General features: G+C 42.0%; 2 protein-coding genes across 7 annotated transcripts in view; one reads left to right on the forward strand and one right to left on the reverse strand.

Moving 5' to 3' along the window:
• Positions 1-4,708, forward strand: part of LOC105479726 (speedy/RINGO cell cycle regulator family member A) — a 38,660-nt gene extending 33,952 nt beyond the window's left edge. For 3 of the 4 annotated variants that reach the window (XM_011737887.2, XM_011737888.2, XM_071076448.1), the window contains exon 7: positions 4,399-4,708. In XM_011737887.2, coding sequence (XP_011736189.2) covers positions 4,399-4,490 — 92 coding nt within the window. In that variant the 3' untranslated portion in view covers positions 4,491-4,708. The remainder of the gene's footprint in view (positions 1-4,398) is intronic. The other variant, XM_011737889.2, reaches the window with a different exon arrangement.
• LOC105479727 (tRNA methyltransferase 61B) lies at positions 4,650-25,679 on the reverse strand. Of its 3 annotated transcripts, none has more exons than XM_024792240.2 (7): positions 24,868-25,679; positions 19,325-19,367; positions 16,227-16,417; positions 7,251-7,342; positions 5,622-5,848; positions 4,872-4,949; positions 4,650-4,786 (listed from the first exon to the last, which is right to left on the reverse strand). In XM_024792240.2, exons 1-7 carry the CDS (start codon positions 25,564-25,566, stop codon positions 4,725-4,727), a joined length of 1,392 nt encoding a protein of 463 aa, XP_024648008.1. In that variant the 5' UTR covers positions 25,567-25,679; the 3' UTR covers positions 4,650-4,724. The 3 variants fall into 3 exon arrangements, with proteins under 3 accessions (XP_024648008.1, XP_011736192.1, XP_011736193.1); XM_011737890.3 differs by lacking the exon at positions 19,325-19,367 and adding an exon at positions 20,262-20,364; XM_011737891.3 differs by lacking the exon at positions 19,325-19,367 and having other exon boundaries at positions 24,951-25,679.
• Between the last annotated feature and the right edge of the window lie 171 nt (positions 25,680-25,850).

Here is a 25,850-nt window from a genome sequence, read left to right on the forward strand (position 1 = left end):
AACTCCTGACCTCAGGTGACCCACCTGTCTCAGCCTTCCAAAGTGCTGGGCTTACAGGCATGAGCCACCCCGCCTGAACTGTCTGCTCATTTTCTACTATTAATCACCTTATATATGTATTACTATGAAAGCTCTGATTTAAGTTTTTTTCCTCCAGTTAAATTCTCATAGACACCACTAACAGATTAACTTAAAATATCTTTTACATGACTATAGAAACTTCAGAAGTTCCTACTGCCTCTGAAAATATGAAGTTCAAAATGAAAGCCTCCCACAATCCCAGAACTATATACTATGTATACCTAAATTTCCCTCTAGAACAACCAAGTCAACAGACAAAACAATACATGATCCTTGGCTGGGCATGATGGCTCACGCCTGTAATCCCAGCACTTTGGGAGGCTGAAGCAGGCAGATCACTTGAGGTCAGGAGCTCGAGACCAGCCTGGCCAACATGGTGAAACCCTGTCTCTACTAAAAATAGAAAAATTAGCCAGGCGTGGTGGTGGTGCATGCCTATAATTCCAGCTACTCCAGAGGCTGAGGCAGGAGAATCGCTTGAACCTGAGAGGTGGAGGTTGCAGTGAGCTGAGACTGCACCACTGCACTCCAGCCTGGGTGACAGAGCGAGATGCTGTCTCAAAAAACAAAAACATGATCCAGTATAGGCTTAAAGATATCAGGAAACTTCTAGTGACTATTTACTGGGCATAAAAGGTAGGGCCCCTGGAAGGCATTGGGATGACAGTTTTCAGTCAGTCTCAAATATTTAGTTTACAGGACAGCCAGACGTGGACGTAGAAAACTAACATTAGAAGGTATCTGTCCCGGCCGGGCGCAGTGGCTCAAGCCTGTAATCCCAGCACTTTGAGAGGCTGAGACGGGCGGATCATGAGGTCAGGAGATCGAGACCATCCTGGCTAACACAGTGAAACGCCGTCTCTACTAAAAAAAAATACAAAAAACTAGCCGGGCGAGGTGGTGGGCGCCTGTAGTCCCAGCTACTTGGGAGGCTGAGGCAGGAGAATGGCGTAAACCCGAGAGGCGGAGCTTGCAGTGAGCTGAGATCCGGCCACTGCACTCCAGCCTGGGTGACAGAGCGAGACTCCGTCTCAACAAAAAAAAAAAAAAAAAAAGAAGGTATCTGTCCCATAAACCAGACTGTAAACACACTTATTGTTTGGAGGAGGGCTGAAGAAAGGGCTTAAGCTGGGCCTTGATTGACTAGAATGGACAACTACCAAAGAAAAAGAAGAGAAATAGAAGAAAACTACAAAAAAAAAAAAAAAAAAAAAAAAAAAAGGGGGGGGGTGGGGGAACTGAGGGAAAATGAATGGATACTGTTAAAAAGGTCTTATTCAATTCAACATCTACTGAGCACCATGTGCCAAACAGAAACTAAGTATTCTCCAAGAAACAGGAGTGAAGGGCAGAACTTTTCTTGGCTCTTTAAGCCAGCCCCTTCTCAAAGTAGACAACTGGGGACTGACACATAATAGGCATTCAAAGCATTAAATGAATGACATAATTTCATTACTAGCTAAATAGAAGGGTAGAAGAAAAGGGAGTATTCTATGATGGAATTAAAAAATGGACGTCAGGCCAGGCGTAGTGGCTCATGCCTGTAATCCCAGCAGTTTGGGTGGCTGAGCCAGGTGGATCACTTGAGGTCAGGAGTTTGAGATCAGCCTGGCCAACATGGTGAAACCCTATCTCTACTAAAAACACAAAAATTAGCCAGGCATGGTAGCGTGTGCCTGTAATCCCAGCTACTTGGGAGGCTAAGGCAGGAGAATTTCTTGAACCTAGGAGGCAGAGGTTGCAGTGAGCCAAGACCGTGCCATTGCACTCCAGTCTGGGCGACAGGGCGAGATTCTGTCTCAAAAAAAGAAGCACTTCAGAGCTTCTATATAGTCATGCACTACATAATGACATTTCACTCAAGGTGGGACTGCATACAGGATGGTTTTCCTCTAAGATTATAATGGCCGGGCATGGTGGCTCACACCTGTAATCCTAGAACTTTGGGAGGCTGAGGCAGGTGGACGGATCACTTAAGGTCAGGAGTTTGAGACCAGCCTGGCTAACGTGGTGAAACCCTGTCTCCTAAAAAAATACAAAAATTAGCCGGGCATGATGGCACATGCCTGTAGTCCCAGATACTCAGGAGGCTGAGACAGGAGAATTGCTTGAACCCAGGAGGTGGAGGTTGCAGTGAGCCAAGATCGTGCCACTGCACTCCAGCCTGGGCAACAGAGCAAGACTCTGTCAAAAAAAAAAAAAAAGAAAAAGAAAAGAAAGAGAAAAGAGAGAAAGAAAAGATTATAATGGATCTGAAAAATTCCCATCACCTACTGATACCATAGCCCTGTAGTGCAACACATTACCTTTTTTGTGTTTAGATACACACATACTTACCATTGTCTTATAAATGCCTATGGTAGTTAGTACAGTAATATTTTATCCAGGTTTGCAGTCTAGGAGCAGTAGGCTATACCATATAACTTAGGTGTGTAGTAGGCTATACCACCTCAGTTTGTGTAAGTACACTCTATAATGTTCACACAATGATGAAACTGCCTAACTATGCATTTATCAGAATGTATTGCCGCTGTTAAGCAATGTATAACTGTATCTGGAAATGTTATAAAAGCTATAAAGGCATCATTATTGTATAAATGTTCAGCTAGTTATCCTACAGAAATATAACACCAGAATACTCTGCTCCTGATTCAATCACTTGTCTAAATGCAGCCAGAGTGATTTTCAAAACACAGATCTGAACATGTCACCCCTTACTTAAATTCTTCAATGGCATCCCATTTTTCTTAGGATAGACCAATTCCTTCACAGGCATATAAGAACTTGCATGGCCTCATCCCTATCTATCTATCCATCTTTTCCACTCGACCCCAGCATCACTTTTTATTCTCATTTCCCCTGCTGTAGTTAATTCCTACTTACCATTCAGGTCTCAGCTCAATTGTCACTTGCTAGAGCAAAGTCCCCCATTATGGTTACTCATAGTACCTTGTACTTCTTTGGGGGGAATTTATAACAGTTTTAGTTTTATATCTGTGTGACTATTTAATGTCAAGCTCTATCATAGACTGTAAACTCTAAAAAGGCAGAGATTTTAAAATGTTCTATGTTCTGTAATACATTATTTAATAAAAAATTTACACACATGTATAATTTTAAATACTTCTAGCCTAAGAGATAAATCTAGGAATGGTAGCATTTACCCTCCAAGGCATTACTATTTTACAGCCCATAAAAGAGGCCGGGCATGGTGGCTCTACACCTATAATCCCAGCACTTTGGGAGGTCAAGGCAGAAGGATTGCTTGAACCTAGGAGTTTGAGACCAGCCTGGGAAACATGACAAAACCCCGTCTCTACCAAAAAACCCACAAAAATTAGCTGGGTGTGGTGGCATGTGCCTGTAGTCCAACTACATGGGAAGCTGAGGTGGGAGGCTTGCTTGATCCTGGGAGACTGAGGCTGCAATGAGCCATGATCATGCCACTGCACTGCAGCCTGGGTGACAGAATGAGAACCTGTCTCAAAAAAAAAAAAAAAAAAAAAAAAAAAACACACACACACACACACACACAACCAAAAACCCATAAAACATCTATATTTAAACAGCGACCTAATCACTCTAAGTCACTGTTTATCTGTAAAATATGGATAACCTGAAAGATAAGTTGTCCATAGTAAGTGAAAAACATATATAGTTTGCAAAACAATGTATGATATGTGGTAAATGCTAAATAACTGATGCCTATGAATATAAGTCCCATTTGTAATTAATTCATGTTTCTAAAATGTATTGCCCAAACTTTTTTTTTTTTGAGACGGAGTCTCGCCCTGTCACCCAGGCTGGAGTGCAGTGGCACAATCTCAGCTCACTGCAACCTTCGCCTCCCAGGTTCAAGCGATTCTCCTGCCTCAGCTTCCCAAGTAGCTGGGATTACAGTCGCCCGCCACCACAACTGGCTAATTTTTGTATTTTTAGTATTTTAGTAGAGACAGGGTTTCGCCATGTTGGCCAGGCTAGTCTCGAACTCCTGACCTCAGGTGATCTGCCTGCCTTGGCCTCCCAAAGGTGTGAGCCACTGTGCCCGGCCCCTAAACATTTAATTTACATAGTAACACTGAACAATTCTGATGTTCTTTCAAGCTGGTTAAAAAGATTCTGAGGGGGATAAAAGAGATTCAAGAGCTGTTACATATTTTGTTATAATTTTTAAGGTGATTATATCATTCTTAAGTTTCCCCCCATTATTTACTGTAACCCAGACTATTATTTTTTAAGACATATACAACTCATGATAAGATGTATTTAAAATGGACAGATACATAAAGTTTATCTTAAAATGCAATTTTATTTCAGTAGTCAATGACCATCAATCAAATAAAGGAAAGAAAACTAATTTCTTGAAGAAAGACAAATCTATGGAGTGGTTCACAGGAAGCGAAGAATGAGATGGTCCAACTAAACCAATTTGGAATCATTAACTACAAAATATCAAACTAACTGCAAGACAAGTGTCAAAATGGGACGTTTAAGCAGTTTTGCCATGTTATACATCTTTATTTTGTTATTTTCAAAATTATATGTAAAAGTTATATAAGTCACAGTAATAGCTAAAAATGCCAATCTATGAAAGTAGTGATTTTCAATATAAAGTTCTATTTTGATATTTTTCCATCTTCAAGTCAGTTGCTGTCATCTGGAGTACTCAGTTGTGGTTTGATCTTCCTCAACTTGACAAGAAAAGCTAATTTAAGAGAAGAAAAACATAAAGTCATTATATTAATTAGAAGAAAAAACACCATTTAATATGTTCTGAAAACATTACTCACCTGTATGACCATGTTGCCAGTGTACTGGTCTAGCAACGTAGGGAAATGATCCATATGGAAAATCAGAATGTGATTCTTCTGTTGTAAAAAATATATGTACTATAAGCTACATAAAATATTTTCTAATTTTTTCACAAAACTGTTAAAATATGAGTTACTCTAAGTTTTTTCTCTTTTTTTCCTTGTATTTGTTTTAGAGCTACTCTGCCAGTTATTATACAGAAATGATTTGTCAATGATTATATAATAAACATATGATTTTATAACCAAATGGATAAGCCCATATCATAAATCAATGGATACTTGAAAACTTGTTCATGGCCTAAATAATGTGCATATATGACAAAGATCTAAACTCAGTTCTTTCAAGAATTCCAGCAGCATCTTAGAAGTTGCTTTTTGGAATATTAGCTATTTGCCTATCAGGTTCCATTAAATTCATTCCGTTCAGTAATAATCAGTGATCTAAATATAAAACAACCGTAATATACTTAAATTATTTCACAAACCAAGCTCCTTGTGACAAGTAAAATATGAAGATTATAAAAAGCTCAATTCTTCAAAGATATCAGAGTTTTATGTAAAAGGCAGGAAAAGTAATTATTCTGTGCCTTATACATCTTAGCAAAATATCACACTTCAATTTCTATATAAAATTGCTGAGGAATATTTTTATAATCTTTTGGTCAGTATACTCAGGAACTCATTCTCCATTTATTACTACATGCATAAAGTAAAACTGAAGCTCACCACGGTCATCCTCTTGAAACAGCTCATCTTCAACTCCAGTTTTCTTTTGAGAATCTAGTTGTACATCTATGTTGATTTTAGGTTCTACTTTTTGAGCTAAAATTCCAGTTTTCCGTTTTGCAAGGCAAACCAACCAATCTTTGACAGTGACCTCGCTTATCTTTTCACATGAAAGAGCAAGTTCACAGATGCGAATTCCATCTAAAAGTTCGATAACCTGTGTGATGCTTTCAGAAAAGTGAAAAATGTACATTTCTACTAAAATAATAACATTCTATTTATTTAAGTTCCCTATACCTCTTGCCCACATTTAAATACTATAGTTAAATTAAGGCAGGAGAGGGTTTAAATATTCAAGTTAGGAAGCATAAAAAGTACTTTCACAAAATTCTAAGTAAACAAACACAGAGACCATAATTTAACATTACTGTTCACATTATACTTTTTAAAAAGTTTCTTCCAGATTGTCAGAAGAAAATGCGCATCTTATATTACTATTTATGTAAAAAATGATTTAAACAGTAATATAGGGCTGGGCGTGGGTCATGCCTGTAATCCCAGCACTTTGGGAGGCTGAAGCGGACGATCGCTTGAGGTCAAGCGTTCCAGACCAGCCTGACCAACATGGTGAAACCCTGTCTCTACTAAAAACACAAAAATTAGCCGGGTGTGGTGGCACACACCCATAATCTCAGCTACTTGGGAGGCTGAGGCAGGAGAATCACTTGAACCTGGGAGGTGGAGGTTGCAGCGAGCTGAGATCACAACACTGCACTCCAGCCTGGGTGACAAAGCGAGACTCTGTCTCAAAAAAACAAAACAAAACAAAAAAAGGTTAAAAAAAAAAACTGGCCAGGCGCGGTGGCTCACGCCTGTAATCCCAGCACTTTGGAAGGCCGAGGCAGGTGGATCACAAGGTCAAGAGATTGAGACCATCCTGGCTAACATGGTGAAACCCCATCTCTACTAAAAAAGAAAAAATTAGCTGGGCGTGGTGGTGGGCGCCTGTAGTCCCAGCTACTTGGGTGGCTGAGGCAGGAGAATAGAGTGAACCCGGGAGGCGGAGCTTGCAATAAGCCGAGATTGCACCACTGCACTCCAGCCTGGGCAACAGAGCAGACTCCGTCTCAAAAAATAATAAATAAACAAATAAATAAATACTAAATAAATATACAATATAAATGAACTTGGGACTTGTCATTTTAAAACAGTTGTATAAAATGTCATGTACACTTTATTCAGTTACAAAATGAATATTTTGGCTGTGCGTGGTGGCTCATGCCTGTAATCCCAGCACTTTGGGAGACCAGACGAGCACATCACCTGAGGTCAGGAGTTCAAGACCAGCCTGGCCAACATGGTGAAACCCCTTCTCTACTAAAAATAGAAAAAATTAGCTGGGCGTGGTGGTGGGTGCCTGTAATCCCAGCTACTTGGGAGGCTGAGGCAGGATAATTGCTTGAACCAGGGAGGTGGAGGTTGCAGTGAGCCAAGATCATACCACTGCACTCCAGCCTGGGTGACAGAATGAGACTCTGTGTCAAAAAAAAAAAATTTTTTTTAGTTTGGAACTTAAGCAAAAGTGCACTTAAAAGTCACATTACAAAGAAAAACAGTTCTATTACTCACTTTGCTAGATATACAGCACATACACCACCATGCTTAAGACGTGGGTAAAAAACAGGCAAAGTAATATGAGGGTTTAACATATCCAAAGCTACCTGTGTAGGGGGAAAAGAGAACTGCATCAGTCTGATTCCGTTTAAATAAAGCATAAGTTTTCTTATTGTGGTGAAATGATACAGCAATCACTCAAGGTATTTCATTTTTTAGAAGGTAGTATTATTAACTATCATTTTACTTCTCCCAAAAGGGTATGTTAATTATTATACAGTTGGGCAAGGTGGCTCCTGCCTGTAATCCCAACACTTTGGGAAGCTGAGTCAAGAGGATCCATTTGAGGCCGAGTTTGAGACCAGCCCAGACAACACAGCGAGACTCTGACTCTATTGAGAAAAAAAAAAAGAGTGGCTGGATGCAGAGGCCCAAGTCCGTAGTCCCAGCTACTCAGGAAGCTGAGATGGGAGGGTCACTGGAGCTTAGGAGTTCGAGGCTGTAGCGACCTATGACTTTGCCATCATACTCCACCCTGGGCAAGAGTGAGATCCTGTCTCAGGGAAGAAAAAATAATTTGTCATAGTACTTGATGATACTGAAAAATCATAATGATATGTCTTGTACTTGGCACATTAATATGGAAATACTGATTTGGCTATGTATGTATATATGAATATAACCAAAGATTCCTGTATGCCTGTATTATCAATATTGCCAAGTGTAAAACACGCCATTACAACATAAAACATTTAAACATTTGAGACAATGTGAATTTCTTTTTTTTTTTTTTTTGAGACAGGGTCTCGCTCTGTTGACCAGGCTGGAGTACAGTGGCACGATGTCACCTCACTGCAACTTCCACCTCCTGAGCTCAAGCAACCCTCCCACCTCAGCCTCCCAAGTGGCTGAGATGACAGGCAGGCACCACCATTCTCAGTTAATTTTTTGTATCTTATGTAGATACAGGGTTTTGCCATGTTGCCCAGGCTGGTTTTGAACTCCTGGATTCAAGCGATCTGCCCGCCTCGGCCTTCCAAAATGCTGGGATTATAGATGTGAACCACTGCACCTGGCTGACATTGTAAATTTCTATTGCCAAAACTTATAAATCTAAATGCTTTATTTCAGCTTTGGCAACAGAAATTCACACTGTTGACCAGAGGCAGTGGCTCACGCCTATAATCCCAGCACTTTTGGGAGACTGAGGTGGGTGGATCACCTGAGGTCAGGAATTTGAGACCAGCCTGGCTAACGTGGCGAAACCCTGTCTCTACTAAAAATACAAAAATTAGCCAGGTATGGTGGTGCACACCTATAGTCCCAGCTACTGGGAAAGCTGAGGCAGGAGAACTGCTTGAACCTGGGAGGTGGAGGTTGCAGTGAGCCAAGATTAAACCACTGCACTCTAGCCTGGGTGACAGAGTGAGATTGTCTCAAAAAAAAAAAAAAAAAAAAAGAATCATATCCCTTATTTCCTCTTTACTCTTCTTTCAATTTCAATTGCAGTGTACACGGCTGTAGTCACAGAAGATGCCAATAAGTACAAAAGATAAGTGAAAATTTTTCAAATAAAAAATTAATTAAAAACAAAAAAAAAAATCTGGTCAAAATAGAAAATAAAGTAACATTTACTGTCGTATGAACTCCAGAAAGCTTGGAGTTATGCTGGCATATCTATTTACTAAATGAGAAAATATTAGTTTATGTGTTTTTTAAAAACAGTACTAATCAGTCAAGGGACATCTTATTAATTCACCAAATATTTATTAAGCACTCTCTACATGACAAACATTTTTCTCTAAGTGGTAAGGATATAGTTGGAACTTATAGTCTGTTTCATGGGATCTAATGAAGGGGTAGACATTAAACAAAAATTAAAAAAATATAAATAAATAGGACAGAGGGTGGTGAGTGACATGAAGAAAAACAGTTATAAAGCAGAATAGGCATGGTAACTCATTCCTGTAATCCCAGCACTTTGGGAAGCCAAGGCAGGAGGACTGCTTGAGCCCAGGAGTTCCAGACCAGCGTGGGCAATACAGTGAGACCCCACATTTATAAAAATAAAAAAATTGGCTGGGTGCGGTGGCTCACGCCTGGAATTCCAGCACTTTGGGAGGCCGAGGCGGGTGGATCACCTGAGGTCAGGAGTTCAAGACCAGCCAGGCCAACATGGTGAAACCCCATCTCTACTAAAAATACAAAAATTAGCCGGGTGCAGTGGCGCACACCTGTAATCCCAGCTACTTAGGAGGCTGAGGCAGGAGAATAGCTTGAACCCGGGAGGTTCAAGTGAGCAGAGATCACGCCACTGCACTCCAGCCTGGGCGACAGAGTGAGACTCGTCTCAAGAAAAAAAACTGCCAGGCATGGTGGCGTGCACCTGTGGTTCCAGCTACTTGGGAGGCTGAGGAGGGAGGATCACTTGGGCTTGAGAAATCAAGGCTGCAGTGAGCTGTGATTGTGTCACTGCACTCCAGCCTGGGTGACAGGGTGAGACCCTATCTCAAAACAAACAAAACAAGCAGAGTAAGAGGGAAAGAAAGTGACAGGTTAGGGAAAGGAGGTGTCATTTTATACACAAGCTGGTCAGTGAAGAGATCTGAAGAAAATAAAATTAAGTTTAACCCATGGAAATGTAGGGAAGAAGTGAGCTCCTGGTGGAGGGAACAGCAAATATTTAATACAAACACTCTGAGGTAGTAGGCTACTTGGAAAGTCTGTTGAGGCTACTGTCACTGCAGTGGAGATAAAAGGGGGGAAGTGTAAGAGATGACATCGAAGGTGGTGGACACAGATTACATAGAATCACGCAGTCTTTAGCTTTACTTCTCAATTGAGAAGCCACTGGAGAATTTTAAAGAATGACACGATCTGAACTTTTTTAAAAAACTTTTTGTGTGTGTGGTAAAATCAACATTGCCATTTTAAGTGTACAATTCACTGTCATTAAGTATACTCTGACTCACTTTAAAATCTACATGCAGAAAACACTGAGAATGCAAGGAAAGATGACGGTGGCTTGTAATAGCAAAGAGCAGTTGGTGTGGTAAGAAGTGGTATATATTTTGAAGACAGAGCCAATTGGAATTAGGATTAGGATTGGCAGTAGGATGTGAGAAAAAGAAGACTGAATTCAAAGTTTTCAGCCTAAGCCACTGAAAGAATGGAGATGTCATTTACTAATGAGGAAAATGATCAAGATTATGGGAGAGCAAGCTTGGGGGAAATAAGAATTCAGGTTTGGATATGTATTTAAGATGCCTATTAAATATCCAGGTCGAGGCCAGGCATGGTGGCTCATGCCTGCAATCCAAGCAGTTTGGGAGACCGAGGCGGTTGGATCACCTGAGGTCAGGAATTCGAGACCAACCTGGCCGACATGACAAAACCCTGTCTCTACTGAAAATACAAAAAAAATAGCTGGGCATGGTGGTGGGTGCCTGTAGTCCCAGCTACACAGAGGGCTGAGACAGCAGAAATGCTTGAACCCAGGAGGCAGAGACTGCAGTGAGCCGAGATCATGCCATTGCACTCCAGCCTGGGCAACAGAGTGAGACTCCATCTCAAATAAACAAATAAATAAATATCCAAGTGAAGATTTCAATGACAATCAAGGGTCAACATGATGACATACATGGGCTCTTAGACTGTAGTTTTACTATGTTATTGACAAGGACCAAAGTCAGATAACCAAAAAAACTGCAAATCCTCTTGAATGCTCAATTCTCAGTTAACAGCATTTATCCAGTTACTCAAACCAGAAACTTAGAGTCATCATTGTCTTTTTTCAAAGCCTAATCAAGAAGCCATCATTTTCTTCACCTGGAATTCTCTTTTGAGACTCTGGGGTTTTGGTGCTTCTGTTTGAATTAAAGTCTCTCAAATCTACCTCCAGTGTTTCTCAAATTAATCCCACCGACATTGACTTAGGTCAAGACCTCATCATATCTTGTTGAAATATTATAATACCTTTCTGCATAGACTCCCAACCTCCATTCTTTCTCCAGAATTATTCTAAAACAGAAATCTAGACAGTCTGCTCTCCTACTTACAAGATAATGTCCATACTATCCAGCTTGATAAACATACAACTTTCTTTATTATCTAGCCCCTCATGACTGCATTTACAGCCTCATCTCCTCCTACCAAGTTCTACAGCCATGGTGTTTTATACTTCTGAGTCTTTTTAGTAACTGTTTATGTGTCCATTTCATCTTATTTAATTAATTAATTATTATTTTTTTTTGAGATGGAGTCTTGCCCTGTTGCCCAGGTTGGGGTGCAATGGTGCGATCTTTGCTCACTGCAACCTCCGCCTCCCAGGTTCCAGAGATTCTCCTGCCTCAGCCTCCCGAGTAGCTGGGATTACAGGTGTGTACCACCACGCAAAACTAATTTTTTTTTTTTTTAATCTTTAGTAGAGACAGGGTTTCACCATGTTGGCCAGGCTGGTCTCGAACTCCTGACCTCATGATCCACTCGCCTCAGCCTTCCAAAGTGCTGGGATTACAGGCGTAAGTCACTGCACCCGGCCAGTTTAATTTAATTTTTGAGACAGAGTCTTGCTCTGTCACCTAGGCTAGAGTGCAGTGGTGCAATCTCAGCTCACTGCAGCCTCTGCCTCCTGGGTTCCAGCGATCCTCCTATCTCAGCCTCCCAAGCAGCTGGGATTACTGGCATGCACCACCACCACACCCAGCTAATTTTCATACTTTTAGTAGAGATGGGGTTTCACTATATTGGTCAGGCTGGTCTCAAACGCCTGACCTCAAGTGATCCACCCGTCTCAGCCTCCCAAAGTGCTGGGATTACCGCCATGAGCCATCATGCCTGGCCAATAGCTATTATTTTTTAATTTTTAAATATTTCTTATTCATTTTTTGTTTTTGAAAGCTCTTTTGAATGCATAATTTTTGTCTTAGCACAGCACATGGTACATGGCAGGTTCTTAATAAATGCTTATTGACTCCAGAAACAAAGTGGTTCAGAAATTCAGAGGCAGGTAATAATCCTCTGGCTAGATGAGGCAGGATATTTCACGCAAGAGATGACCTTTAAGCTTTGAAGGGAGAACAGAGTTTAAACAGGCAGAGAAAAGGGGAAAGGAAGAAAATCAAAATGATGAAAATCATAACTAACATTTATTCATTGCTTACTATGTACCAGGTACTTCACATGAATTTTCTTATTTAATCCTCAACAACTCTATGAAATAGGTACTATTATCATTACTGTTTAATACATGAGGTGACTGAGGCATGGAAAGATTCAGTGACTTACCCAAGGTTACGCTGGCGATTATGGAGCCTGGCGGTGGACCAACCTGAATGGACCCCAAACTTATCTCCCTCTATTCCTTTCCCTTCCTTTTCTCTCCTCAGAAACAGTCAGTGTCCAGAAGTTGGTAACATTCCCAAATTTTATACTTCTACAACATATGTAAATAGCTACAAACAATACATGTTGTGTAGTTTTAAATTTTCCATGTAGGTAGTCATTTCACATACTCTCTTATAATGCTTTTTCTACCAAACACCAAGTCTTTCAGATTTATTGATGTAGCTAGAGTACATTTATTGTTAGTGTTCCATTGTGTCCACTCCCTTTTGATGGTTAAGCTGTTCCCAAAATGTGTTAAATTCTTTTATTAGTCATGCTCTTTTTTCTGTTTTTCTTTATGGTTTAACACCTTTTTTATTCATTTAGCATCATTTTGGTTGGCATATATGGAGTCAGGTTACATAAAGGACTAGAGAAAGGAAGGTTCAGATCAGAGTCTGGACACCAGAAATCTTTGACTGAAAAGCTCTGGATTGTTTTTTCAGCAGGAGAATGACAGTATCAGAAATACATATATATACACATATACATATTTTTTTTCTTTTTTGCTTTTTTGAGATAGAGTCTTGCTCTGTTGCCCAGGCTGGAGTTCAGTGGCGCAATCTTGGCTCACTGGAACCTCCACCTCCCAGGTTCAAGCGATTCTGCTGACTCAGCCTCCCAAGTAGCTGGGATTGTAGGCACCCACCACCATGCCTGGCTAATTTTTGTATTTTTCTTTCTTTGTTTTGTTTTGTTTGTTTGTTTTAGAATGGAGTTTCACTCTTGTTGCCCAGGCTGGAGTGCAATGACGCAATCTCAGCTCACCGCAACCTCCAACTCCCGAGTTCAAGCGCTTCTCCTGCCTAAGCCTTCCGAGTAGCTGGGATTACAGGCACAAGTCACCACGCCCAGCTCATTTTATTTGTATTTTTAGTAGAGATGGGGTTTCACCATATTAGCCAGGCTGGTCTCAAATTCCTGACCTCCCACATTGATCGGGCTGGTCTCAAACTTCCGACCTCAGGTGATCTGCCCACCTCGGCCTTCCAAAGTGCTGGGATTACAGGCGTGAGCCACTGCTCCCGGCCTACATTTTGTATTTTTAGTTGAGACGGGGTTTTGCCATGTTGGCCAGGCTGGTCTCGAACTCCTGACCTCAGGTCTCCCAGAGAGCTGGAATTATAGGCGTGAGCCACTGCACCCAGCCCAGAAGTATATTTTAGGAAAATTATTCTAGAGATGAGGGGAATGGATTAGAAGAGGGAAGGCCCAGAAGGTGAGATGGCAGCTAGGAGAAGAATTAAGTAGACAAAGGGAGCAACAATTAAAAAAAAAAAAAAATAGTGGGAATGTGAAAACAAATTTGTTTGTTTGCTTATTTTGAGACAGACTCTTGCTCTGTCGCCCAGGCTCGAGTGCAGTGGTGCAACCTCAGCTCACTGCAACCTCCGCCTCCCGGGTTCAACCAATTCTCTTGTCTCAGCCTCCTGAGTAGCTGGGATTACAGGCAACCGCCATCACGCCTGGCTAATTTTTGTATTTTTAGTAGAGATGGGGTTTCACCATCTTGGCCAGGCTGGTCTCGAATTCCTGACCTCAGGAGATCCGCCTGCCTCGGCCTCCCAAAGTGCTGGGATTACAGGCGTGAGCCACCGCACCCAGCCAGAAATTTACGTTTAACATACGCCTTTTGATCTTTGATCAAACATCAACCCTCAAGCAGTACTCTTACCAATGTACAATTTTTAGAAACATTCTTAAGAAAAGGAAATTATTCATGATCTAGCTTCTATTTAATAGTTCTGTACTTTGGGAGGCCAAGACGGGTGGATCACGAGGTCAGGAGATTGAGACCATCCTGGCTAACACGGTGAAACTCCGTCTCTTCTAAAAAATATAAAAAACTAGCTGGGCGAGGTGGCGGGCGCCTGTAGTCCCAGCTACTCGGGAGGCTGAGGCAGGAGAATGGCATAAACCTGGGAGGCGGAGCTTGCAGTGAGCTGAGATCCGGCCACTGCACTCCAGCCTGGGCGACAAAAAAAAAAAAAAAAAGTTCTGTATTACAATTATTCATGAACACCAACTATAATTCTTTGGTCCTAACGGTATATAACTCTTCCCCAGCAGCTGACACCCTCCCACCGTCCTTCTCTATTCCCTCATATTGAGTAATCATCTGGCACTATTATTCAAGAGAGAGTCAGCTGAATAAATCTAAAAAGGAGTATTATTTTTAGATCAGGAATGGTTCAGCAGGTTTCTACAAAGCTTCAATGATATCGTTAAAATCCTTTGTTGTGTTTCATGCTCATCAAATGAAATTCTGATGACCTATTTAATCTCCCAGGTATTTTTGACATTCCTATGGATGACCTAAACAGAGCCCTTTCCCCCTTATTGAGCTGTAACAAGCAAGTCATAGATGAGAAAAATGAACTGAGGTCTTTCTGTACAGGAAGCTGTGCCACTAAAACTATAGGCTTTAGTTATATCAGAGCTAGAAGCCAGTGCTGATAAAAATCATTTTCACGGCCGGGCACAGTGGCTCATGCCTGTAATCCCAGCACTTTGGGAGACTGAGGCAGGCAGATCATCTAAGGTTAACAGTTCGAGACCAGCCTGGCCAACATGGTGAAACCCCATCTCTACTAAAAATACAAAAATTAGCTGGGCATGGTGGCATGTGCCTGTAATCCCAGCTATTTGGGAGGCCGAGGCAGGAGAATTGCTTGAACCTGGGAGATGGAGGTTGCAGTGAGCTGGAACTGTACCACTGCACTCCACCCTGAGCAACAGAATGAGACACTGTCTCCAAAAAAAAAAAAAAAAAAAGATTTTCTCTCCTCTTTGAACTTTGCTTCATTTATCACCAAAATAGTCTATCCTTCCAGCAGCCAATTAAGGAAAGGAAGGAAGACTCCTAACCAGACCTCGGTTCATACTGTGAAGCTATGAACTGTGAAGTGGCATCACCAAGGATAGGGCAACTTACTCTGGAATTCTGAAACTCTTAAGCCAGCAAATACTTCCATGTCCCAGATCTCCACCATGTTTGATCACAGCTTAATGTATCCTCTCTTGTCATCTATCTTTTTACCTTCATCTTCTCTGCTTCTTTTCCCTAAGTCAACCTCCCAGTGTTTCTTTTCCTCACAATCTCTCTGCTCCACTTTCTGGAGCTTTGTTCATGATGAACACCCCCGTCCTCGACATCTCCAATGAACACACTCCTCTTGATATCCTGACTTTAACTGTCTAGTTGAAGATGCCTTCTGTCTATTCCTTGTCAAATGGAAGCTACTTATTCCCCCAAATCTCAAAATTCAGGTTAGGTGCTGGGTTCAATATGCTTCCAATGCTGCTTCCAAAGTACGATTTATCCTGGAAATGCTGAGGTTCATGATGCTTGACTAGTCTTTGGTCCTAGTTTTCAGTCATCATTCCACATTCAATGACAACTTCAGCACCCAACTCGGTAACTCAGGATGTCTCTGCCCAAAATCCCACCATGAGATTAAAAGGCATGAAACAAAAATATTCTTTCCATCCCTAGAGATAGACATGAAGCAAATGAAGGAAGACCCTTGCCCATGCAAAAGAAGCCTGACGCCTATCTTCTCTGTAGTCAAAGGAGTAACACAGGACCCATGTTAGAAAACTTACTGCGTCAAATGTTAAAGCTTTTATGTCTTCAGTTGCTCCTGAAATATCCTTATGAATAAAATCCACATTGTCTGGCCACTCTTCTACATGACTTAATTTCCATGAATCACGCCAGTGTTTGTAATTCTTCTTAGCCAGATCATGGTGGTCTTTTCGTACCTCAAAACTTATGACTCGTCCTTGTGATCCAACTTAAGTAAAAAATAATTTGATATTTCACAATGTTAATCAGTTTATTAAAAAGTGTCAAAAACGTATTTGCAAAGGTACTACATGTATGTGAAAAAAAAAATTGAAATAGTTCAATGTTACAAGTCTTCCTCTCATCCCTGATCCCCAATTAATCTCCCTCCCTCTTCAGAGGCAACCACATCACCAGCTATTTACCTTTCCCGTGATAGTCACTGCCTATACAAGCATGCAAGTATCTATCTGTTTTTAACACACAATGTGGTGTATTATACACATTGTCCTGTACCTTCCTTCTTACTTACCGACAATGTCATTTCAGTGATTCTAGATGTACTGCATTCTTTTTTAAAAAATTGCATTCTTTTTAACAGCCATTATATTCCAGTGTATGGCTATGATGAACATTTAGCTTGTTTCTAGTCATATGCTAATACAAACAATATGGCAATGAAAATTCTTACACCTACGTCTTTGTATCAAGCCAGTATATCTCTATAGGATAAAGTCCTAAAAATGGAATTGCTGGCTCAAGGGTCATATGAATTTATTCACATAATATTACATTGTCCTTCACATAAGTGGTGTCAACTTATATGCCAACCAGCAATGTATTAGAATACCTATATCTCAGGCCGGGCACAGTGGCTCATGCCTGTAATCCCAGCACTTTGGGAGGCCAAGGCGGGTGGATCACGAGGTCAGGTGATCAAGACCATCCTGGCTAACATGGTGAAACCCCGTCTCTACTAAAAAATACAAAAAACTAGCCGGGCGAGGTGGCGGCGCCTGTAGTCCCAGCTACACAGGAGGCTGAGGCAGGAGAATGGCGTAAACCCACGAGGCAGAGCTTGCAGTGAGCTGAGATCCGGCCACTGCACTCCAGCCCGGGCGACAGAGCGAGACTCCGTCTCAAAAAAAAAAAAAAAAAAATTAGCCTGCATGGTGGCACATGCCTGTAGTCCCAGCTACTCAGGAGGCAGAAGGACGGCATGAACCCGGGAGGCGGAGGTTGCAATGAGCCCAGATGCGACACTGCACTCCAGCCTGGGCAACAGTGCATGACTGCATCTCAAAAAAAACAAACCTGTATCTCCATACTCTCCCTGAAAGTTTTTGAACTTTTTATCTGTGTCAATCTAAAAAATGAATAGAGTTTATCATTTTTAATGTAGATTTTTGAGTTTTTTTTTTTTTTTTGAGACAGGGTCTCACTCTGTCACCTAGGTTGGAGTGCAGTGGTGCAATCATGGCTTACTGCACCCCCCACCTCCCAGGCCCAAGCAATCCTCCCACCTCAGCCTCCTGAACAGCTGGGATGACAGATGTGTGCCACCACACCCAGCTAATTTTTTGTATTTTTGGTAGAGATGAGGCTTTGCCATTTTGCCCGAGCTGGTCTCAAACTCATGAGCTCAAGCAATCTGCCTGCCTCAGCCTCCCAAAGTGCTGGGATTACAGATGTGAGCCATGACGCTCAGCCTTTTAATGTAGTTTTAACTTGCATTTCTTTTACTATGGATGAGGTTGAGTCTTTCACATATTTAAAAGGTATTTGTGGCCTGATACAGTGGCTCGCCAAGGTAATCCCAGCACTTTGGTAGGGCAAGGCAGGCAGATCACTTGAGGTCAGGAGTTTGAGACCAGCCTGGCCAACATGGTGAAACCCTGTCTCTACCAAAAAAACAAACAAACAAACAAAAGGTATATATATTTGTGTGTGTGTGTGTATGTCTGTGTGTGAAGAACTTTTAAACTAATTAGCACGGTAATACTGCAATTCCAGACAGGAGTACTACATTTTAACTTAAGGCAATTAACTTTCCACCCACCTCTATCTGAAGCGATTTGATACCATTTGGAGATTATCCCAGATCAATCAGTTTACAGTTTACTAAAGAAGTTTAAATTCCAAGGTATCTTTTGAAATGTAACTCCAACTGCAAGTTATGAGGTTCTCAGGAGATAAAAATTAATGTTAATAGTAATATAAGCTGGGTGTGGTGCCCCATGCCTGTAATCCCAGCACTTTGGGAGGCTTAGGCAAGATTGCTTGAGGCCAGGAGTTTAAGACCAGCCTGGGCAACAGTGAGACCCAGTCTCTACAAAAAATTTAAAAAATTAGCCAGCTTTGGTGGTATGTGCCTATTGTCCCAGCTACTTGGGAGCCTGGGACAGGAAGATTACTTGAGCTCCGAGGGTCAATGCTGGAGTGAGCCACGATCATACCACTGCATTCCAGCCTGGGGAACAGCCTCAAAAAAAAAAAAAAAAAAAAAAAAGGTAATATAAACTAAACAACTGGAAAAGAAATTATGGAGAAAAATACCCATAACATAGGTAAATAGCAATAATTTCTTGCACATTTATAGTTTAGGATTATTCAAGCCATGACACTCCTCTGATACTATATATTTTAGAAATAAAGGCATTTATCCGTTCTCAACAGTTTTTATGAATCCACTTTGTCAAATGAAACCATGCAGTTAGGAATTTGTCATAGATTATGAGAAAATGACTGCCTTTAACTATGTACAGAAAAGTCAAACAAAAGATTGAGGAGCCCAGAATGAATTTACTGGGTTAATATAATCTAGATAATATTCATAAGTGAAGACATTAGGTCAAAGAACAAAAGGTGTGAGTTTAATTTCAGCATATTTCTGTCTGTAATCTTTATAAAATCTACTCAAAGAAAGTACTGTGACTATTCAACAGTTTATCATTATGTAGGGAAGAGAACACTGTACAGACAGTCAGACCACCCAAAACAACCCTGACACTCAGAGAAATTAGGTAGGCAAAGGGGTACTAATCAACTAGCATAAAAGTAACCAGAAATTAAGTGGTAGGAACATGAAAAAATATATGTTTAATATACACCTCTTGATTTTTGATCAGACACCCACCTTCAAGCAGTACTTTTATCAACTGACAATTTTTAGAGACTTTCTGGAAAAAAAAGAGATAATTCTTCATAATGTAGCTTTTTACTTAACAGCTCTGTACTATGATTAATTTCTTTATGAACACCTACTATAATTCTTTGGTCCTAACGATGTCTAACTCTCCCCCTAGCAGCTGACAACCTCCTTCCATATTCCCTCAGGCTAAGTATTCATCTGGCACTATTATTCAACAATAACATGACAAGTACACAAGGAGGTTCCGAGCAGCACTATTTATAATATCCAACTCAAACGTCTATCAACAGTAAATGGGTAAATTGTGAAGTGAGTACTATACAGCAACTAAAATGAAAGAACTACTGCTGTATGCAATGAGTGAATCTCACAAACATAATGATGAACAAGAGTAGCCAGATACAAAGGAGTACATACTGTATGATTCCATTTATATAAGTTCAAAGGAGGCAAAACTAATCAGTGGTGATAAAAGTCACAATAGTGGTTTCCTTTGGTGATGATAAGGACTTGGAGGGGACATGAGGAGGCATCTGTGGGGCAGAGACACTCCTTACCTTGATCTGGGTAATAAGTACGAGTGGTCACTATACAAAGATTCGCTGAGGTATACACTTGCGATCTGCACACTTGTCTGTAGCTATGTTATATTCCAATAAAACGTATACTTAAGAAAAAAGCAGCAGCATTAGAGAGCATGAAGGAAACAAGACAAAGCAAAGAAAATGGAGGGAGGATCAGAAAGAGACTGACTGGAATAAATGTACAAAATGGAAAGAAAAATAGGTGCTCACATTCAGATTCTAGGAGAATGCTACCTCAATGTTAGGTATTTTCCCAAATATCCTCATAACTTTCTGTTATTATGAACAAATTGAACGTTTTCTTTGTTACCGAGATCCAGCTCAATCCAATCTCTTACCTGCTTTGGATAAAAATAAGCTCATTCCACCAGAGCCTGAGCCAGCTTCCAAAACAGTATCACCTGGGCTGATATCCATCATCAAGAGAATCATACTAATATCCTATGATTGAAAACAGTATGGGTGACTCAGCAACCAATAAATATGTACTAAGCGCCTAGTCTTATCTTACACTGTCGAGTATGGAGAAGGGAGTGAAAAAACGAATCAGACTCTGGACCTGCCTACAGGCACTCTGCCTACAGAGTTTATATTTCACTTGATGAAATAAGAGAGATCCAAGAATCAGTTAACAAATAAGGCAACACTTCAGAATAATACCAAAATTACAGACAATATAAGTTCTTAGAACAGCAGGATGGCCTAGTTTAAAGACAAAGAGTAGACAATTTATGGGAACAATCACAAGGTAAAAACAGCTTTAAACAAAGCAGAGGTAGAATAAATACAGTTTGTTATCTCAGGAGAGATACGCAGAGAACTAAATGCCAGTATGAGGCATTAGAACTCGGCCTGATAAGCAACCAGGGTGTGTCACTGAGGTGATATAAATGGCATTTTATGAGGATTAATCTGGCAGAAGAATACAGGATCTACTGGAGAAAAATCAAGAGGCAGGAAGACCAGTTAGGAATTTACTATATAATCTCTGCATAAAATGATGAACTTCTTTTTTTTTTGGAGACGAAGTCTCGCTCTTGTCCCCCAGGCTGGAGTACGATGGCGTGATCTTGGCTCACTGCAACCTCCCGGGTTCAAGCGATTCTCCTGCCTCAGCCTCCCGAACAGCTGGGATTACAGGTGCCTGCCACCATGCCCGGCTAATTTTTGTATTTTTAGTAGAGACGGGGTTTCCCCATGTTGGCCAGGCTGGTCTTGAACTCCTGACCTCGGGTGATCCGCTCGCCTTGGCCTCCCAAAGTGCTGGGATTACTGGCGTAAACCACCCTGCCCAGCCCAAAATGATGAACTTATTTATTTTTTTTGGGACAGAGTCTCGCTCTGTCACCCAGGCTGGAGTGCAGTGGTGCAATCTCGGCTCACAGTAACCTCCGCCTCCTGGGTTCAAGCGATTCTCCTGCCTCAGCCTTCCAAATAGCTAGGATTACAGGCACCTGCCACCACGCCCAGCTAATTTTTTGTATTTTTAGGAGAGATGGGGTTTCACCATGTTGGCCAGGCTGGTCTCAAACTCCTGATTTCAGGTGATCTGCCGGCCTCAGCCTCCCAAAGTGCTAGGATTACAGTCGTGAGCCAACGTGCCCGACCAAATGATGAGCTTCTAATTTAGAATTAAGATACTGTATAACAGTGGTCCCCAACCTTTTGGGCACCAGGGACCCATTTCGTGGAAGACAATTTTTCTACAGATTGGGGAGAGGGTGATGGTTTTGGGATGAAACTGTTCCACCTCAGATTATCAGGCATTAGTCAGTCTCTTATAAGGGGCATGCAACCTACATCTGGCGCATGCGCAGTTCACAGGAGTTTGCACTCCTATGAGAATCTAATGCCATGGCTGAGCTGACAAGAGATGGAGCTCAGGCAGTAACGCTCACTACCACCGCTAACCTGCTGTGTGGTCTGGTTCCCTGTTACAGGCCATGCACTGGTACCAGTCCTCAGCCTGGGGGTAGGGGAGCTCTGCTATATAAGGAAAAAAAGGGACTATGCTAGAAATAGATTGGAGGACCCATTTGCCAAACATATAATTGGAATTGTTTTTGTTAACACAACACAAATGTTATGGATAACATTAATAAAAACTGGTTTTTTTTTAAATTTATTAAACAAATTTTTTTGGTGAAAGGGTCTCACCCTGTCGCTCAGACTGGAGTGTAGTAGTGCAACAGTAGCTCACTGCAGCCTCGAACTTCTGGGCTCAAGCCATCCTCCCACCTCAGCCTCCAAAGTAGCTGGGACCACAGGCATGTACCACCATGCCCAACTAATTTTTTTCTATTTTTTATAAAGATGGGGTCCTGCTAGGTTGGTCAGGTTAGCCTTGACCCTAGCCTCCAGGAGTCCTACTGCTTTGGCCTCACAAAGCACTGAGATTACAGGTGCGAGTGACTGCACCTGCCCCCTCACCTTTTTTTTGAGACAGGGTCTTACACTGTTCCCTAGGCTGGAGTGCAGTGGCAAGATCATGGCTCACTGCAGCCTCAAACTCCTGGGCTCAAGCCATCCTCCCATTTCAGCCTCCTGTGTAGCTGGGATCACAAGTGTGTGCCATCATACCTGGCTAATTTTTTATTTTTTGTAGAGACAAGGTCTCCCTGTGTTGCCCTAACTGGTCTCAAACTTCCGGGCTCAAATGATCCTCCTGCCTCAGCCTCCCAAAATACTGAGATTACAAGCGTGAGCCACCGCATTCGGCCTCCAGTCATACTTTTTAATACTAAGATGGAATTATGTAATTCTTACAGGGAGATCAGTTTTTAAACAACAGTGGAGGTATTCCCTCAAGCATTTCGAAGTTGTAAAAGTTGAAGTTAAACTATCTCCAGCTACTACTTGGAAGCTATAAAGAGAAGTCAACACCTAACAAATTTAGTACTTAAATTCCTCCTTAGAGTAGAACAATGTGACTTATATCTGTAACAAATGGAAAGGCAGAAAGTATACTAAGGATGCCTATTTATAACTTCATGAAATGTAACTAATCTTTCTTCATTTTGTCTAATGGGGAGAAAGGAGACATGGGGAAGCAAGATAAAATTACAAAAGTCTTTAGTTTTCTTCAAGAGCTTACGATACCATGGCCAGGAGCGGTCATTCTCACCTGTAATCCCGGCACCCTCAAGGGAGGATCCCTTGAGCCTAGAGAAGTTTGAGACCAGTCTGGGCAAGTTAGGGTGACCCCAACACTAAAAAAAAAATTTTTTTTTGATTAGCTATAGTGGCATACACCTGTGGTCCCAGCTACTCAGGAGGTTGAGGTGTGAGAATTGTTGGAGCCCGGGAGGTTGAGGCTACAGTAAGAGGTGACTGAGCCACTGCACTCTAGCCTGGGTGATATAGCAAGACCCTGTCTTTAAAAAAAAAAGCTTATTATACCTCAGTAGCCTAAGCTTCTGAGGAAAGTTTTCTTAGTCCCTGGGTAGACCGTTTAAAATACAGACTGGATTCCTACTCAGAAACTTCTAATGGTCCTTCACTACAAATGGAATAAAATACTCAAACCACACCTCATAGAGGGACCCTCATCTGACCCAGAGGCCACAACAGAAACTCTGCAGAATTCCTCCCTTTGCAAGAACAATTCTTATCCTAGATCTTTACAAGGCAAGCTCTTCCTTATTTAGGTTTCCTATCAAGTGTACCTCCTTGGAGACCATCTCTACTCACCTAAGTATGCTCGTACCCCAGGTCACCCCAATGTCATTGTTAATGTATTTGTCTTCATGACACTTAATACTACTGGAAATGACCTTATTCTTTCATTTACTTGTTTGTTCTTTGTCACCCCTTCTAGAATGTAAGGTCTATGTTGAGAGTGAGGACTGCAGTTCAACACTATACTTCCCTAAATAGTGCCTTGAGTATGTAAGGCAGTCAATCATTTGCTGAATAAATAATGAACGAATCCTGATCTGGAGAAAGGAGGAGTTGTGTTACACAGGAACATTCTACTCAAGGACTGTGACTGTGACTAAGGATTGAAATAATCTGCTAGCAATAGATGATTAGCATAAACTTCAAACTAGGGCTGGGCGCGGTGGCTCCCGCCTGTAATCCCAGCACTGGGAGGCAGAGGTGGGCGGATCACTTGAGGCCAGGAGTTGAAGACCAGCCTGGGCAAAAAGGTGAAACCCCTGCCGCCCCCCGCCCCGCCCCCGTCTCTACAAAAATTAGCCCGGGGTGGTGGCGCATGCCTGTAGTCCCAGGTACTCAGGGGGCTGTGGTGGGAGAATCGCTTGAACCTGGGAGGCAGAGGTTGCAGTGAGCCAAGATCGCAACATTTCACTCCAGACTGAATGACACGATGAGAACCTGTCTCAAAAAAAAAAAAAAAAAAAAAAAAAAAAAAAAATGAAACTAGGCTTTAGGCAGTTAACTTTTTAATAAAGACGTCATTTTATGTTTGGTGTTGAATGTTAGCTATTTTAACATAAAACTCTATTTCTTCCCTAAAGGAAAAAGCACCGTAATGTATCTACTGTTGATAAAATATACTCTTGTAACATGATTATTAAATATTATTAAAATATCATCATAGTAGTACTAAAAAATTGTTCCCTAAGAGTTCAACATTCTCTTGAGTCCTGAAGTTGTAAACTTAAGAGTAATGGGGAACAAAATTAGTACTTACTATGTACCTAATGAGTTCACATCACCCTAACAGAAAGTTGAAATATCATCCACATTTTACAAAAAAGGGAATCGAGACTCCCAAGTTAAAATTAAAATCTGGGCGTTTCCTAATGCTAATTTTCATCATGATATGTAAAAGTTATATCCATTGGTTTATCTTAAAAGCCTGAGTACAATAAAAAATCCAAACGTTCTGAGATATGCTTTGAGTACATTAATCAGGACTGAGTACTGCATCTGTCTTTGCTCCTCCTGGAAACAATACACACCTTATCTCCATCACATTACCTTTGGGACTGTTATGGCAGTCCCTCTTTTCATCAATAATACATAGTCTTCCAATGCTGGCCTCCTCAGCGTGAACTGCTTACCCAAGGAACTCCTCAGTATCTGGCCAGGAAACTTGCCCACGATCTTGCTGAACGGGACTGCCCCCCAGCTACTATTTAAGAGTCCAACTTTGTTCAATCTAAATAACTTCTTAAATTGTGTTTCTCTCTTCTCAGTCTCAGCTAAAATCAGTTCCCCAACCTGAAAGGGTCTCTGTCTGGAAGTTGAACAAGAAGGGGAGACGTGAGGCTCTTCGATCTCGGTAGCAGACTGGGCCTGCGAGAGCATCGAAGGATCCTCGGATATCTGGTGTGCCGGACCGCACCGGCCCTGGTCTCCACTCGAGTCCTCGCGCTCTCGAGGGGATGACTCTTCCCGCGGAGTAGGCAGTCTGAGGTTTTCCAGTGACGAAAGACATCCGGCCCCAATGTCCGAGGTGCTCAGAAGGAGAGATGGGCAAGACTCTGCTCCTGGGGCTTTCCTTTGTGCCGCCTCGTGCTCTCTTTCTCCGTCTCGCAGGTCTCTAGGCGAGGACCTGCAACACAGTGACTGAGCTCCTTCGAAGGGCTCTTGCCCTAGGCCGCGCAAGAATGAATTGGTTCCGAGTCCCTGCCGCAGGCAGAGCAAGACAGGACCGCTGCACCTTGCCATCAGCATGGTGTTTCGCGCAGGCGCCGTCGCAGACGAGTGACGCAACCTAGCGCGACCCCTCCTTTCCCTGTCGCGCGCATGGCGCAGCAGTCCGACGGCGCCCGCGTCGGGGAGGGGGCGGTGCGCTAGGTCAAGCAGTGGCGCCGGAGCAGCGGCGTTCTGGTTGAGTGACCATCAAGGAGTATGTCCTTGCGCGCGGGCGCCAGTTTTCCTTTTCGGAATGTGGGTAATTTACCGCTGGCCGGGCGCGGTGGCTCAAGCCTGTAATCCCAGCACTTTGGGAGGCCAAG

This window comes from Macaca nemestrina, chromosome 13 (genome assembly GCF_043159975.1).
Source record: "Macaca nemestrina isolate mMacNem1 chromosome 13, mMacNem.hap1, whole genome shotgun sequence".
Lineage (NCBI taxonomy): Eukaryota > Metazoa > Chordata > Mammalia > Primates > Cercopithecidae > Macaca > Macaca nemestrina.

Bases quoted from the DNA above. Each gene is read 5' to 3' on its own strand.
- LOC105479727 (XM_011737890.3), bottom strand. From the start codon at position 25,566: ATGCTGATGGCAAGGTGCAGCGGTCCTGTCTTGCTCTGCCTGCGGCAG. The intron at 5,849-7,250 runs GTGAGTAATAGA...CTTTTCTGAAAG, and splicing joins TGTGCTGTATATCTAGCAAA to CATCACACAGGTTATCGAAC. The intron at 4,950-5,621 runs GTGAGCTTCAGT...TTTTTACAACAG, and splicing joins GTTTCAAGAGGATGACCGTG to AAGAATCACATTCTGATTTT.